Source organism: Balaenoptera ricei, chromosome 19, assembly GCF_028023285.1.
Source record: "Balaenoptera ricei isolate mBalRic1 chromosome 19, mBalRic1.hap2, whole genome shotgun sequence".
Lineage (NCBI taxonomy): Eukaryota > Metazoa > Chordata > Mammalia > Artiodactyla > Balaenopteridae > Balaenoptera > Balaenoptera ricei.
Genome location: NC_082657.1, coordinates 12,676,140 through 12,692,676, shown reverse-complemented (window position 1 = coordinate 12,692,676; position 16,537 = coordinate 12,676,140). Strand labels below are relative to the sequence as shown.

At 52.9% G+C, this 16,537-nt stretch overlaps 1 protein-coding gene and 1 non-coding gene across 3 annotated transcripts; one reads left to right on the top strand and one right to left on the bottom strand.

Annotated features, from left to right (window-relative positions):
* Nucleotides 1–78: 78 nt before the first annotated feature.
* On the top strand, nucleotides 79–16,317 carry ITPKC (inositol-trisphosphate 3-kinase C). Of its 2 annotated transcripts, XR_009498955.1 has the most exons (8): nucleotides 79–1,357; nucleotides 5,604–5,703; nucleotides 7,908–8,121; nucleotides 9,396–9,600; nucleotides 11,790–11,891; nucleotides 12,890–12,961; nucleotides 13,438–13,679; nucleotides 14,855–14,943. XR_009498955.1 is itself a non-coding variant. In XM_059904021.1 (7 exons), exons 1-7 carry the CDS (start codon nucleotides 197–199, stop codon nucleotides 15,056–15,058), a joined length of 2,058 nt encoding a protein of 685 aa, XP_059760004.1. In that variant the 5' UTR covers nucleotides 79–196; the 3' UTR covers nucleotides 15,059–16,317. The 2 variants fall into 2 exon arrangements, 1 of the variants encoding a protein (XP_059760004.1); XM_059904021.1 differs by lacking the exon at nucleotides 13,438–13,679 and having other exon boundaries at nucleotides 14,855–16,317.
* On the bottom strand, nucleotides 2,463–2,535 carry TRNAR-CCU (transfer RNA arginine (anticodon CCU)). Its single transcript has one exon. It is a non-coding gene; the product is annotated as a tRNA-Arg (tRNA).
* Nucleotides 16,318–16,537: the final 220 nt, after the last annotated feature.

Below are 16,537 nucleotides of genomic sequence, written 5' to 3'. Positions count from 1 at the left end.
GCTTCGGGGCCTTCCCCGGGAGTTGTGGGCGGGGTGGGGGTGGGGGGGAAGTATCGGTTAACCCCTGCTTGGCTGGGCGGGCTGGAGCTTCGCGGGCCGGAACCCGCGAGTCGGGGCTCCCCAGCCACACCCCTTGCGGGATTTAAAGGGGCAGGAGTGGCTGGGCCCGGTCGAATCCCGAACCTAGGGAGCGGGCATGAGGCGCTGCCCGTGCCGAGGAAACCTGAGCGAGGCGGAGGCTGGGGCGCTGCCGGGGACAGCCCGCATGGGACTGGCGGCGCCGCGAGGGGGGCGGCGGCGGCAGCCGGGACAGCAACGACCTGGGCCCGGCGCAGGGGGCCCGGTAGGGTGGCCGGAGAGGGGCGGGACCCGGGCCCGGACCGAGGAGTCCAACCTCCACATCGAGGCCGAGAGGGCCGGCCTCGGGCCTGAGTCGGGGACCGACGGACAGGCTGAGCCTGAAGCAGCTGGCTCCGGGGCGGGGACGGAGCGGCCCAGCCAAAACACGGAGCCGGGCAGGTCCATCCTCCGGACACATCCAGAAAGGAGCAGCCACTGGTCAGAACTGGAGACAGCCGGTGACTGGACGGAGACTAGGACAGATGGCTTTTGGACTGATCCACACAGGTCTGACCTCCAGTGTCAGCCAGAGAGGGCTAACCTCTGGGCACAGCAAGGGGTTGATGGGCCCTGGGTAGAGCTACAAATACATGGGTCACAGACCCAGCCAGAGAGGGCCAAGCCCAGGGCTGATAACCTCTGGACCCACCAGAACAGGTCCAGCGTCCGGACTCAGCCAGAAGGGGCCTCTCTCTCAACAGAGCCAAATGCTGATGGTTCTTGGAAAGAATTGTACACTGATGGCTCCAGGACACAACAGGATACCAAAGACCCCTGGACAAAGCAGCACATTGATGGCTCCCAGATACAACAGGATACGGAAACAGCCTGGAAACAGCTTGACATTGATGGTTTCCCAACACAACAAGATACTGATGGCTTCTGGCCACAGCCTGGCACTGATGGACCCCAGACACAAGATACTCATGGACCCCAGACAGAGCCTGGGACAGACTGCCTTTTGGGGGAACCCAACCAAGATGGCTCATTAGAGGAACCAGAACACGGGGAGTTGGTGACTCACCTGTACTCTCACCAGGAGTGTTGCCCCCTGCCCCCTGTGCCCCGCCTCATCATCACTCCTGAAACCCCCGAGCCTGCGGCTCAGCCAGTGGGACCCCCCTCCCAGATTGAAGGGGGCAGTGGAGGCTTCTCCTCTGCCTCCTCTTTCGACGAGTCTGAGGATGACGTGGTGGCCGGGGGTGGAGGTTCCAGCGACCCCGAGGACAGGTCTGGGGTGAGTGGGACCCATCCTGCCCTTGAGCCACATCCCCACAGATCCCGTATCCCGCCCCGCCGCCCCCGCCTTTCCTTTGAGAAGTTCTCTAGAACTCCACCAGCAGTTTCATCTCCAGGCACCTCGTCCATCCGACAGCAGGGTTACTAACCCTCTCCAGGTAGCCTCTTGCTAATTCTCTTCATTTCCCCTCGCCCACTGCCTCCAGTCCTGGGGTCTAAAATGGATGGCCACTGGCCAACTTCATGGTACCCAGGAATCCCTGAAATTGTGTGAATCTGTGTGTGTATACACATGTTTTTGCAGCAAGGGTCTGTGACTTCTGTTGGATCACAGTCTGTGACCCCAAACTCTAAAGAACACTAGTTTAGGCAGACAGAAAGGATGCACTTTCTACCCCACTTTCCTAAGTCTGGGGCCTGTAGCTGCCTTAAAGGGTCATCAGCCTTCACCACCCCTTAGCTCATTCACTTTTGTAGGGAGTGAGCTCCCAGCTTTTATCAGATTCTCAAAGAGCTGTGTGAACCCAAAGTGCTAAGGGACCCCCAGCCTGGCCAGGGACTCTCCCATCTCCCCATTGCGTTGCCCCCCAGCTCCCCAGGGTGCTCCTGCAGGCTCTTGTTTACATTCTCCACCCTCATCTGCAGCTTGGGTGCGGTTCTCTGGTGAATCAGGAAGGCCATCAGGGCAGGTTCAGGGAGGGAGGGTCAGCGCATAGGCAGGTGTGAGAGCCTCCGGTGGGTCTGCCTGCTGGGTCCTCCCATTGTCCTGGGGCCCCTGGCTGGAATCTGCCCTGAGCCCCCCTCACCCCACATGCTTCCCTTTAGGAACGTGCTCACACATGTGGCCACAGATGGAAGAGATAGACCTGCCCCAACCTGCCCGTGCCGGAGCCAAGGCGCTGACCCTCTGGGGCTCTCTGCCACTGCTGTTCCCTCTGCCTACTCCCTCATCTCCTTGGTATCTCAGAGCAGCTGAGCTGGAGTGAATGAAGAAACAAAAATAACAGCTATCACTCGCTCATGCCCAGCCCTGTGCTAAGCTTTCTTTTTTATTTTTTTATTTTATTTTTTTCGGCCACACTCCGAGGCATGCAGGATCTTAGCTCCCCGACCAGGGATCGAACCCACGCCCCCTGCATTAGGAGCACAGAGTCCTAACCACTGGACCACCGGGGAATTCCCTGTGCTAAGCTCTTTGCTTATATGAACTCATCTTAATCTTCACGGCAGCCCTATGAGGTAGATACTATGATCCCCATTTTATGGACGAGGAAACTGAGGCACAGAGACTCATCCAAGGTCACAGACCTTGGAAGACCCAGAGCCGAGATTCAAACCCTTACTGAATACCAGGCACTTTTCCAAGTGCTATATATGTGTTAACTCTTTGAATCCTTATAAAAGCACTATAAGATTGGGATTATTATTATCTGCATTTTACAGAGGGGAAACTAAGGCCTAGAGAAGTGAGGTCACTCGCTTAGAGTTGGCCACGTCTGGTCGGAGCTTGGATTCTAACTCAGTGCTGACTTAGTTGAAAACCCAGTCATTTTCACCCCTGCAGTTTGTGGATCCATCCCTAACTTTCCTTCCTCCCAGGCCTCCCTGTCTCCAGTGTTTCCTCAACCCCTAGAATCTGCCTCCAGGACCCAGCTCTGACTAACTTTTGAGTGTTCCCATCTCCAGAGTCTTCCATGGCTCCCCAGGGCCTGCCTGATAGCAATCAGGAGTTCAGTCCTGCGTTCAGAGCTTCCTGTCTCCAGGCTCCTTTCTACATTCAGCTTCCTTTCTCCCCTCCTGTTCCCTTCTGCTGCTGCAGCGGAGCCGAAGTACACACTGTTCCCTGAACATGTTGCAGCCATCCTGCCTCCGCTCATTGCTCAAGCTGTTCCCACCACCCAGAATACCCCTCGCTTCCTTCTTGCTTCATTTTGAAATCCCATCTGACCTTAAAGGCCCAGCTACTTTCTCCCCCCCGCCACCTTCCTTCCTTCTCACATCCATCCTGTCCTCGTAATCAAACAACAGACAGTCCCCGGGTCCCTAATTTGTGTTTGGCCCCATGTTGGCTTTGCTGGGAACACAGTAGTGACCCAGACACTGCCCGCATGGAGCTCCCAGGCCAGTGGAGGAGACAGACCCATCACCAGGCAGTGACAGCTCAGAGTGCTCAGGGCTGGGATGGGGGAAGCCCAGAGGGTTGTGGGAGTCTAGAGAAGGTGACTGGCCAGACCTGGGGTATCAGAGAGGGCTTCCTGGAGGAGGAGGAGATGTGAGCTGAGGCCATGATGAAGTCATCTGAGAAAGCCCAGATTAACCATCAGATCTAAGAAAAAAAAGAGAGAGAGAAAGAAGATACTGAACCTGCTTATGAAAAAAAAGAAAAAAAAGACATTTAATCAACCTCCTTCAACCCAAGCTACATTTTTGGAGCACCTATTGTGTGTCAGGCCATGGCTGGGGACACAGTTGTAACCATGACAACCCCAGTCCCTACCCTCAAGGCTTGTAATCTAGCAGAGCTGTAATGGATAAGCCCAGGGCAGTGGAGTCAGACCAGAGGTAGAACCCCAGCACTATGCTGTGTGATTTAGGCAGGTGACTTCACCCGTCTGAGTCTCTGTTTCCGCTTCTGTAACACAGTCAGCAGTCCTCCTGGGGTTGTGTTTTTAGGATTAAGTAGGTTATGGCACACTGAGCCTTTGTCATTGTGCCTGGAATGTTCCAGGTGCTTAGTAAACAGGAACCTTTATTCATCACCTCCTCTCCACGGCTGGCAGCTGGAGAGGGGAGGGAATAGCCCTTCCTGAATCCTTCAGTCCAACCCCTGCCTGTGTTTGACCTTCCCACCGTCCATTAGATGTCTGCTAGGTAGCTGGGCTCTGGGGGGGAGGAGAGAACATGGCCTTGACCCCGGGGTGGGGGGAGATGAGCCACATAGCTTTTTTCTCTGGAGACGACTCATTCTCCCAATCCTTGCTAAGGGCCTGCTGTGTGCTTGGAGCAGAGAAGATATTTGTGTGTGTGCGTGCGTATGCAAATGCAATGAATCAGGCAGTAACCAGGTCTCAAGAAGCTCTTGCTTGAGTCGACGTGATACAACTAAATCCTTGTTTTCTGTTTGCTTCTCTGGTTTTTTGTTGCTCTCTCTCTGTCTTTCTCTGCATCTATGTTTTTTTCTTTCTCTGTCATTACTTTGTATCTGTGTCTCCCATTCTGTCTTTCTATATTTCTTTCTCTTCTAGTAACTCTGTGCCTATCTCTGTGTCAGTTGGAAGAGGTCAGGATTTGCTATAGTGACAAACAGCCCCCAAACTCAGTGACTTGGAACAACAAAGGATTTTTTTTTTTTTTTGGCCCCGAGGCTTGCAGGATCTTAGTTCCCCAACCAGGGATTGAACCCAGGCACTTGGCAGTGAAAGCACGGAGTCCTAACCACTGGACCACCAGGGAATTCCCAACAAAGGATTATTTTCTTTCCTACTTCACATTGACCGTGGGTCAGTGGTGGGTGAGGCGGCCCTGCTCCATGCTGTTTTCACTCAGCCTCTGTTTCTCTTCCTACAGCCCCCCACGGTTTTCTACAATAGGGAAAAGAACATGGAGAGTCACTCCTTGGCTTTAAGGCTTCCACCCAAAAGTGACACGTCTGCTCACATTTCATTGGCCAAAGCTAAGTTCAGGAGGGCAGGGATATCCCTGGTAGGGGCACAGGCTGGAGCTATTTGGTAAGCAGCTGTCATGACTGCTGCAGTCTCCACCTTTGTCCCTGTCTTTGTCATCACTTTGTCATCTGTCTCTGTTTCTGTCTCTCTCTGTGGTTCGGCCTCCATTCATCAACTCCTGCCTTTATCATTTTCCCTGGAAGGTCTGACTTAATTCAGGGACAGCAGGCTTCCACCTTTTTGGTGTATATATGTCGGGGGACAATTTGGGAGTTGCTGGTGACTGCAACACAACCTAGCCTATCTCTACTCCTTCGAGAAGGACAGAGAGACACAGATACAAAGTGATGACACCGAGACAAATGGACAGAGACCCTTCTCCACCTTTGCTGAGGCCTCTGGGGAGTTTGTGATTGCTGAAGTCAGTGAGCTTTGCTCACCCCAACGAGCTTGGGCCCAGGGATCCCAGGAAGCCCCCCTAAGGACCCCAGGTCCACCTTGGTTCCCTCTCATGGCAGCAGCGCCATCCCCCTCCGTCCCCGGCCTTAGCCCTGACCCCACCCTTTCTGCCCCACACAGAACAAACCGTGGAAGAAACTGAAGACAGTGCTGAAGTATTCGCCCTTCATGGTCTCCTTCCGAAAACACTACCCTTGGGTCCAGCTGTCTGGACACTCTGGTGAGTGTAGGGGGAGAAGGGCGGGTGGGGGACAGGCAGGGCTGGGCAGAGACGCCTGGGCGGGGAAGGAACTGCCGTTTGTACTTTAGTTCCCCCATCTGTAAGATGGGCTTGGTGACGGTCTCCAGCTCGTGGGGCTTTTTTTTTTTTTAAGTTTTAATTTTTATTTATTTATTTATGGCTGTGTTGGGTCTTCACCTCTGTGTGAGGGCTTTCTCCAGCTGTGGCAAGTGGGGGCCACTGTTCATCGCAGTGCACGGGCCTCCCACCATCGCGGCCCCTCCTGTTGCGGAGCACAGGCTCCAGACGCGCAGGCTCAGTAATTGTGGCTCATGGGCCTAGTTGCTCCACGGCATGTGGGATCTTCCCAGACCAGGGCTCGAACCCGTGTCCCCTGCATTGGCAGGCAGACTCTCAACCACTGCGCCACCAGGGAAGCCCACTCATGGGGCTTTTATGGAAAGTGCTTAGGCCTGGGCTGGGCCATTCGTACATCAGGATGGAGGGCTGTTTCCTGTTATCCCGGTGGCAGGGGCCAAATCTTCGACCGTGGGGACAGATGGGCCTGGGCTCACATCCGAGTTCCGCGCTTTATTTGTGGATGACCCTGGGCAAGTTACTTTCCCTCACTGGGGCTCAGTGTCCTCATCTGTAATGCGAGATAATCGTACCTCCCTTGCAGGGTAAACTAAAGGGTTAAAATCAAAATGTATATTGAGATTGAGAGACAGACCCCTCATAAATGGCAATTACCAGTCCCTGTCCTCACCCTGTGGCCAGAGCAGAGTAGGCCCCCAATAAACAACAGCTATAATGGTTTTTCCCCAGGACCTAGCACAATCTCTTTAGCACATAATAGCACAAGGCCTAGAATCTAGCATTTTTGGTAAAGGGCTAGATAATAAATATAAACTACTCAGCTCTGTTGTTGCAGCACAAAAGCAGCCATAGTTAATATATAAATTTGTGAGTGTGTCTGTGTTCCAATAAGCTTTTTTTACAAAAACAGGCTGTGGGCCGGACTACACCAACTGTATCCACCAGCAGAGGGAGGCAGGAAGGGAACTTATCTGCCTGTTCATCCTTAGAACTGAGTCAGAGAAAGGCAAGGCCCCCCTAAAACTGTAAACACAGGCCTGCCATCTGTATGCATCCTAGTTACTATTGCTGAGTTTAAAAAATACCAAAAATGAAAAACGCAAAACTTAGTGGTGGTTTAAAAAAACAAACAACTTAGTGGAATAAAACAACCATTTGATTACACTCACAGGTTTTGGGTCAGGAATTCAGACAGAGCATGGCAGGGATGGCTTGTTGCTGCGCCGTGATATCTGGGAATTCAGCTAGAACAACTCGAAGGCTGCAAGCTGGAGACCTTTGGAGGTTCATTCATTCACACACCTGGCAGTTGATGCTGGCTGTTGGCTGGTTCTCAGTTGGGGCTGCCAGCTGGAAAGCCTATATGTGACTTCTCTGTGTAGCTGCTTGGGCTTCCTCACAGTATGGTGGCCTCAGAATAATCAGATTTCTTACATGGTAGCTCAGGACTGAAAGGCAAGTGTCTCTGCCAACAAAGTGGAAGCCGCATCTTTTTTATGACTTAGACTCTGAAGTCACAGTGTTGCATCTGCCATAAGCCCTCTCAGATTCAAGAGGAAAAGAATTAGATTCCACTTCTTGATGGGAGTGGCAAAATTCTAGAAGAGCATGTGGGACATGAGCTACTGTTGCAGCCATCTTTGGAAAATATAATCTGAAAATACTATCTGCCTCAATAAGAATTTGTAATTCTAATCTACACTATCTGCATGGCCCACAAAATGCCAGATTTGTAAATGAACAAGGCCCTGATTGTTGGCACTCTGGGACTCCAGGCAGAAGCAAATGCAAATCTGCTTTGGAGAGTCATGCTGTTGACTCAGATCTCACAAAAATTCCCATTGCTGATCGAGAGCTCATAATCCAAAATTACAAAACAAATGAGGACACAGTGTGCTGTGAACAGGGCTCTGTTTAAACAGAATGCAGAACTAGGTCCTTCCTTCACCACCTCTGGCCAAGATTTTGAAAATTGCTGGTAGGGAGAGAAAGTATTGCGGAAGGGTCAGGCAAGATGATGGTGGCCAGGACCTGATACATACAGGAGGTGGGGGGATTCTCTTGCTCATTCAGTTTTTGACCCTCTCATTGACTGCTGCTCATAGGGAACTTCCAGGCAGGAGAGGATGGTTGGATTCTAAAGCGTTTCTGTCAGTATGAGCAGCGCAGCCTGGAGCAGCTGATGCGCGACCCGCTGCAACCTTTCGTGCCAGCCTACTATGGCATGGTGCAGCAGGATGGCCAGGCCTTCAACCAGATGGAAGATCTCCTGGCAGACTTTGAGAACCCCTCCATCATGGACTGCAAGATGGGCAGCAGGTAGATTCAGGGGCAGCCATGGGGCAGAGGTGAAGGGTCGGGGGGACATTTCTGAAGATAGCGCCAAGCCAATCTTCAAAGCGGTTGTACCAGCATCCTTTCCTGCCATCAGTGTATGACAATTCTGTTCTATCTTCTCATCAACATTTTGTATTACCTGTTTTATTACTTTTAACTATTCTGGTGAATAGTTATGGTTTTAATTTCGATTTCTCTGATGACCAAACAACTTGAGCATTGATTGGCCATTTGGATATCCTCTTTTGAAAAGTGCCCATTTTTCTACTGGTCTCTCTTTTTCTTTTTATTATAAAGATTTATAATTCTTTATATATTCTGGATACAAGTCCTTTGCTGGAGATACACACACACACACACACACACACACACACACACACACACACACACTCCAACTCTCCCATTTCACTCTCTTAACGTCTTTTGATAAACAGAAGTTTGGTTTTTTAAAAAATTATTTATTTATTTATTTATTTAGTTTTGGCTGCGTTGGGTCTTTGTTGCTGCACGCGGGCTTTTCTCTAGTTGCGGAGAGCGGGGACTACTCTTCCTTGCGGTGCACGGGCCTCTCATTGCGGTGGCTTCTCTTGCTGCGGAGCACGGGCTCTAGGCATGCGGGCTTCAGTAGTTGTGGCTCGCGGGCTCTAGAGCGCAGGCTCAGTAGTTGTGGTGCACGGGATTAGTTGCTCCACAGCATGTGGGATCCTCCTGGACCAGGGATTGAACCCGTGTCCCCTGCACCGGCAGGCAGATTCTTAACCACTCTGCCACCAGGGAAGTCCCGAGAAGGACTTTTAATTTAGTACAGGTTGTCAATTTTTTTCATTATGGTTAGTAGCTTTGTGTTTAAGAAATCTGCCTACTCTAAGGTCACAAAGATCTTCTCCTATGTTTTCTTCTACAAGCTTTGTTTTAATTATCACATTTGGATCTGCAATCCACCTAGATTTAATTTTTGTATATGGCCTGAGGTAGGGATCGAGGTTCATTCCCCTCTCCCCACCGCCATATGGATATCCTATTGACCTAGCACCAATTATTGAAAAGACTGCCCTTTCCCCACTGAATTGTGGTGCCTTCTTTGTCATAAATTGGGTGAATGTACGTGTGTGTCTGTGGACTCTGTTCTGGTCCATTGATCTATTTGTCTATTCTTGTGCCACGCTGTAGTTTTGTAACATGCCTTGATATCAGGGATTGTAAGTCCTCCAGCTTTGTTCTTCATAATTTCCCTTGTTATATCCTCTGTGTCCCAGGACCTACCTGGAGGAGGAGCTGGTGAAGGCGCGAGAACGGCCCCGGCCCCGGAAGGACATGTATGAGAAGATGGTGGCTGTGGACCCTGGGGCCCCCACCCCCGAGGAACATGCCCAGGGTGCAGTCACCAAGCCCCGCTACATGCAGTGGAGGGAGACCCTGAGCTCGACCTCCACCCTGGGTTTCCGGATCGAGGGCATCAAGGTGAGGGCCAGGGGCTGCTAGCCTGTTTGTAGAGGGCTAAGAGCTAGATCTGAGGCAGGGCCTCCCAAGGAACCAGGGTGTCAGAGAAAGCAGGACAGAAGCAAGATCTGGAGAGAGAGCAGGAGACTGCAGAGGATGGAAAGATGCACTAGGAGGGGTCCTGCTTCTCTCTTACCCCTGTGTCTATCACAGACCAAGTTTTGTTTATCCATCTGCCTGAAGGTCTCTTGATTCCATCTTCTTTCCCCTCCCCAAGACCCAGACCCTGTCCTAGTCCAGCCGCATCTTCTCCTGCCTCAGCCTCCCTGGCCTCCCGGATGCTGGTCTCACCTCCTCTGATCCCTCATCCAACACAGCAGTTGGAGGGGCTTTTTCCTCCTTATGGAGAAAAATGTTCTCTTTTCTTCTTTATTTCTTTTTTCTTTTTTTAAAAGTTGTTTATTTTATTTATTTATTTTTGGCTGTATTGGGTCTTCGTTGCCGTGCGTGGGCTTTCTCTAGTTGTGGAGAGCAGGGGCTACTCTTCGTTGTGGTGCACGGGATTCTCATTACAGTGGCTTCTCTTGTTGCGGAGCATGGGCTCTAGGCACATGGGCTTCAGTAGTTGTGGCTCGCGGGCTCTAGAGCGCAGGCTCAGTAGTTGTGGCTCACGGGCCCAGTTGCTCCACGGCATGTGGGATCTTCCCGGACCAGGGCTCGAACCTGTGTCCCCTGATTGGCAGGCGGATTCTTAACCACTGCGCCACTAGGGTAGCCCCTTTCTTTCTTTTTTTTGTAAATTAAATCTAATTGTTTGAATAGCTAGTCACACAGCTCGAAAGTCAAAATAATATTATAAAAGGGTATATAGGAGAAATCTCTCTCCCAACCCTGTTGCCGTCCTTCCCATTCTGTCCCTCCACCACCCCCTCCTCATGGGGAACCACTTTTATCAGTTTCTTATATTTCTTCCTGTATATACAAACAAATGCAGTTGTATATACTACCTTTTCCTCCCATTTTTAAATTTATTTATTTGGCTGCACTGGGTCTTAGTTGCAGTATGCAGGATCTTTTTAGTTGCGGCATGCTAACTCTTAGTTGCAGCATGTGGGATCTAGTTCCCTGACCAGGAATTGAATCCGGGCCCCCTGCATTGGGACCGTGGAGTCTTAGCCACTGGACCACCGGGGAAGTCCCTCCTCCCTTTTTTTTTTTTTTAACAAAAGTTGGCATAGTCCTGGAGAGTTTCCCATATCATTTCGTAGAGAGATAGGAGATCCTCTGCCTCCCTCCCTCCCTCCCTCCCTTCCTTCCTATTCCTTCTATAATAGCTCTTTGTGGATGTGCCACAGTCCCCTATAGATGGCACAGAGAAGCACTTTCATTTCTTTGAAAGGGTCCTGTTCTCTCCTGCCACAGGCCCTCTGCACATGCTGTTTCCTGTGCCAGGACTACTTTTCCCCTGTTCCCCTGGTTGACTGACTCCCAGTCATTTTCCTGACTCCTTCCAAGTTTCACTTCCTCTGGGAAGCCCTCCTTGATTTCCATCCGACTAGTTCAGGGCCCTCTCTTTACCTCCTTATAACTCCCTAGACTCCATTATTCTTATCTCCCTTTGTGATGATCTTATTCAGTATTTGCATCCCTCATCTGTGCTGTTACCTGTGCTGTTACCTCCATGTTAACCATTGCCCACAGGACACCTGGCACAGCATGGCAGAATGACTCAGGGGGCTCTCTGTGCCCCTCTCAGACAAAAAATAACATTAGTCTCTTTTACTGAGTGCTTACTTACTATGTGCCAGGCACTGTGCAGTGTATCCTACACACCCAATCTCTCCTCATCCTTATACCAGCTTTAGGAGGTAGATACTAACACAATTCCCATTTTCCAGATGAGGAAATCAAGGCTGAGGCAGGTGAAGTGACTTGCTTAATGCCACCTAGCTAGGGATTAGCAGAGCCATGATTCAAAGCCAGATCCACCCGGCTCCAAAGCCCACTTGGCTAGACTGGCTCAACCAGGGGGTTCAAGGTTAGACTTGAAGGACTGGTTGCTCAGGGGTATGACTTGGGGCTAGGCAGGTGGGCTAGCTTCCCCTGAACAGCAGGTGAGCCTGGAGGTGGGTAGGTGGCCCCTGGAAGTGCCTGAGGCTGCTTGGTGTTGGGCGTGGGAAGGAAAAGGTATGACACCCCTCATCCTGTAGAAAGCCGATGGAACCTGCAACACTAACTTCAAGAAGACGCGGAAGCTGGAGGAGGTGACAAAGGTGTTGGAGGACTTTGTGGATGGGAACCGCGCGATCCTGGTGAGCGGGACACCTACGCCCCCAAATGTAGCAGCTTAGGACCACCACCATCATTGTTCCTCTCACATCAACGGTCTTTTGCCTTGGGCCGAGGTTGGCTGACACTGGCTGGCATTGCTCCCCATCAGGCCAGCTGGTGGGAGGGCCCTGCTCTCACGTCTGGGGGCTGCCTCACTGTCTCGGCTCCTGGCTCGATCCAGCAGCCCAGCCTGGGCTTGTTCTCACGGTGGAAGCAGCGGGCCAAGAGAACAAGTGAAAAAGCAAAGCCTCTCGATGGCTAGGCTCAGAATGGCCACCATCATTCTCGCCATGTTCTATTGGCCAAAGCAAGTCATGAGACCAAGACTAGATTACAAGGGAAAGACTCCACCTCTTGGTGGGAGGAGCTGCTAGGAATTGTGGGTATTCATGTAATCTACCAACCACACTCTTTTTTTTTTAATTTTTATTTTTTGTATTCGTTTATTTAGTTTTGGCTGTATTGGCTCTTCGTTGCTGCACATGGGCTTTCTCTAGTTGCAGGAGCAGGGGCTACTCTTTGTTGCGGTGTGAGGGCTGCTCATTGCGGTGGCTTCTCTTGTGGTGGAGCACAGGCTCTAGGAACGCGGGCTTCAGTAGTTGTGGCACACGGGCTCAGTAGTTGTGGCTCACGGGCTCTAGAGCACAGGCTCAGTAGTTGTGGTGCACGGGCTTAGTTGCTCCGCGGCATGTGGGATCTTCCCGGACCAGGGCTCAAACCTGTGTCTCCTACATTGGCTGGCGGATTCTTAACCACTGTGCCACCAGGGAAGTCCCCAACCACACTCTTGTCTGTGCCACCCTGATGCATCCAATCCCTGCCCCCCCCCACACCTCCCATTTCCCCATGGCCCCCTTTATCCCATTCTGGCTGGGGTATGCCTACTCCTTTGGGGGTATGGGATGAGGTCAGATCTCAAGGTGGGTAAGGACCCACAAAGTCCATAAGCTAACCAAGAAATCCTCCCTCTCATGCACAGAAAAAGTATGTGGCACGCCTAGAAGAACTTCGTGAAGCTCTGGAGAACTCCCCCTTCTTCAAGACCCACGAGGTGCGAGCCCCGGCCACCATGGGAACAGAGGGCCCTGTGTGAGGGGGAGTATCGGGGTCCAGGTGGTACTCAGGAGAAACCACCGACAGGGTCACGGGCCAAAGCTATAAAAGGAAGCCCCGAGTTTGGGGGTTTGCTTCTTTAGGGTAGACAGCACGAGGGATTTCAGGGAGGTGGGACAGTTAGGAGCATGGACCCCAGCCAGGTGGCCTTGGGATGAAGGCTGGCTCTGCTGTGTGACCCTGGGCATATGACCTACCCTCTCAGGCCTCAGTTTCCTCCTAACGTGGGGAGGAACAATAGTACCTTCCTTATAGAGCTGCTGAGGTGGGAGATGAGCAAATGCAGAGCGCCGTAAGGAGCACAGAAGTGCTCTTGTGATTGTTTTATACCCATGATTATTTACAATTATTGTTACCTGCCTTCCTCATTTGGTGGCTCTCCCCCCTCCCCTTTCGTCTCTCTCCTTTCCACAGCCTGTGTCTCTTTGGAAACATTCATCTCTCTGGGGCTGTCTCAGAAAGTCCGTGGTGACGTCACTGTGTCTATCTCCGAGTTCTTCCGCCTCCCCCCTCAAGCCCCTCTCTCCTCTTTTTCCTGATATCACTGACTTCTGAAAGAGCACCGATCTGGGCGTCAGGCCAGCCTGTGTTCGAATCCCAGCCACCTGAGCCTGGGCAGCAGCTCCGCAGGCCTGACTCCTGACCTGTAGGACAGGGTAACAGTAGCACCTGCCACACGGGTGTAACGAAGGTTAAGTGGATTAATATAGTTAAAGCCCAGCCCGTAGGAACCCTGCAGTATGTGCCAGCTTTTATGGTCACGTTTGTTATCACCAAACATCACCCTCATCGCCCTTGTTACTGCCTTTGAGCTTTACACGCAAGTCACGAAGAGGAGGCCTGGGGACCCCACCTCTTCTGTCCTCAGGTTTGGTTTCACCTGCCCGGTGACTAAACATTTAAAAAAATCAGTTGCCAACATTGAAAACATGAGAGTTCACACTAAAATCGGGATTTCCAGTTTCTCTTGGCACCACGGGCGACATGGTAACCCTGGGCCGCTCGCCACATGCCAACAGCCCTCCAGAGCTGGGCAGCGTCTGCCTCTTCTGACAGCCACCTGGTCGCCTGCCCAGTCATCCGGGTTCTCTGGGAGCACTGGTGTCTGAAACCCGACTAGAAAAAGGGAGAGGCTTGCAAACCTGGCGTTAGATGAAGGGAAGGGATGTATTTCTAACTAAAAAAGAAAAAACCACCCAGTATCTCCGGAGGGCTGTGTGGCCTGCTCCACAAGGCAGCTTGTGAGCTGTGGAACGTGGAATGCTGCAGTGACCCCAGGAGGCGGGGCAGTTACCATCACCCCCATTCTACAGATGAGGAAACCGAGCCGGACAAAGGAAGCCACTTGCCTGGCGTCACCAGCAGCAGTCCGCTGGGGCCGAGTGGTTGCTGCCCCTTCCCGCGGGGCGGCGTTATCCACTCCCTCAGTCCCCGCCAGGCCCCTCTGACGGCTTCAGGATCCTGCGGGCGTTTGAGTTTGTACCCCAGCTTGAAAAAGGATAATAGTTACCACTGCTTTGCATTTGTTTATACGGGCAACTCTTCTAAGAGCTTTCTATGGATTAATTCACACATAATATGCACAGCAACCTTTGAGGTAAATGGTACTCTTATTCCGTTATTCCCACTTTGTATATGAGGACACAGGGATAAGGAGAAGTTAAGTCCCCTGCCCAAGGCCACACAGCCGTAAGTGGCAGAGCTAGGGTTTGAACCCAGGCAGCCTGGCTCCAAAGTTCATGCCGTCAGCCACCCTGCCCAGCAGTCTGTGGGGCCGGGACCTTGGCCAGTGCCTGCCCCTCCCTCTAACCTCCTGCCTCTCCCTCTGCAGGTGGTAGGCAGTTCCCTCCTCTTTGTGCATGACCACACCGGCCTGGCCAAGGTCTGGATGATCGACTTCGGCAAGACAGTGGCCCTGCCTGACCACCAGACACTCAGCCACCGGCTGCCCTGGGCTGAGGGCAACCGCGAGGACGGCTACCTCTGGGGCCTGGACAACGTGATTCGCCTCCTCCAGGGCCTGGCCTATAGCTGACCTGCTCGCCAACCATCACGTTTATTTATTGGATGGTGCCCGTCTGGCTGGAGGGGCCCCGAGATGCATGGGGGCCTGAAGTCCAGGGATGGGAAAGGGTGCACTGCGCACCACACAGGACCGACGCAGAAGATGCAGAGGGCCTTGGCCGTCACGTGGCACCGCACCCTCTCGGGGGCGGGGAGGTCGTTAAGAGCCCGAGAGGCGCGTGTCACGGCTGGGTCCTGCGGTGAGTCAGAACCAGACTGGGTCCCCTGACCAGCCAGGAAGGCTTCTGAGGGGCTGCAGACGCCACAACTAAACCACGCGCCCTGAGAGAACACAGTGCACGTGCTGCAGGGCACAGGCGTGACCTCAGGCCTGTCACCACATGGATGACTGTAACCTCGGCCTCCTCGTCAGCCCCTCCCTCTGCGAGCTGGCCCCTGGCAGGCCCGAGAACCGGACCTCATTTGTGAACAAATGCAGCAGCCCTTGGTTGGCCCGCCCGGGAGAGTTACCGCCCAGTCTCTTCATCTGGGGTCCCTCCAAGTGCTGACAGAGGCTCTGAGGGTGTGGCACCCTGGGACTGGCCTGAGAGCTGCCACTGCTGGGCAGGGCCCTGTTCACCCTGTCCTGCCCGCCCTTGGCCCCGTGGGCTCCTGCCCTGCTCCTGGGAGAACTCTGCTGCGCCCCCTGCAGACTGAAACCACAGCCACGTCCCACGCCAGCACCGTGGCCAGCACAGCCCTGTTCCTCAGGCACCAGCTCAGCCTCGGGACTTCCTCCTTCTGCCCTTTACCCTTTTCTGTCTCCTTCCTCCTAGCGGACGGTGGTGGCAGGAAGGGCATTCAGAAGGAGAAGGGGAAAGCAGGCTCGGGAACCAGCTGCCTTCCTCGGGAGGCCCCCATCCCTGGCCTCTGCTGTGAAGAGGCCCCGCTTGGGCCTGTGGTGCAGGGTAGGTGGGCCTGCAACCCGGTCCAAACCAAAGACCCCAGCACTCTGAGGTGTGGGTAGTGCCCCTCTGTCCTCCTCCTGCACCTAACTTTGGGTTCCTGGCCCACAAGGCTGGGCTTGGGGAGGACAGGTGCCCCCCTCTCCCTTAGCCAAAGCTCTAACGTGGTCTTCCAGCCGACGTGTGCTCCTTTTCTACTGACCATCTTTATACTTATTTATATGAGAGGTAGTTGTTAAGACGGGGCAGCGCTGGGGAACAGGAGGCAAAACTGCTTCACTGCCTTCCCATGACGACACCCCAATAAACAGCAAATTTACAGTCACCTTTGTCTTTTGCATCTGGGGCTTGTGGGCTCAAAGCTCATAATTGGAGCATTAGCGTCGGGTGGGGTGATGGGATGATTGGTCTGGGGCAGAGGCAGGCTCAGAGTGGCTGGGTTCATTCATCCGCTTCACTGAGTTGCTACTCTTGTGCCCGGCTCTGTGCAGGGCACACAGGGGCGACCAAGACAACTCCAAGCCCTGTCCTCCAGGGCTCCCAGG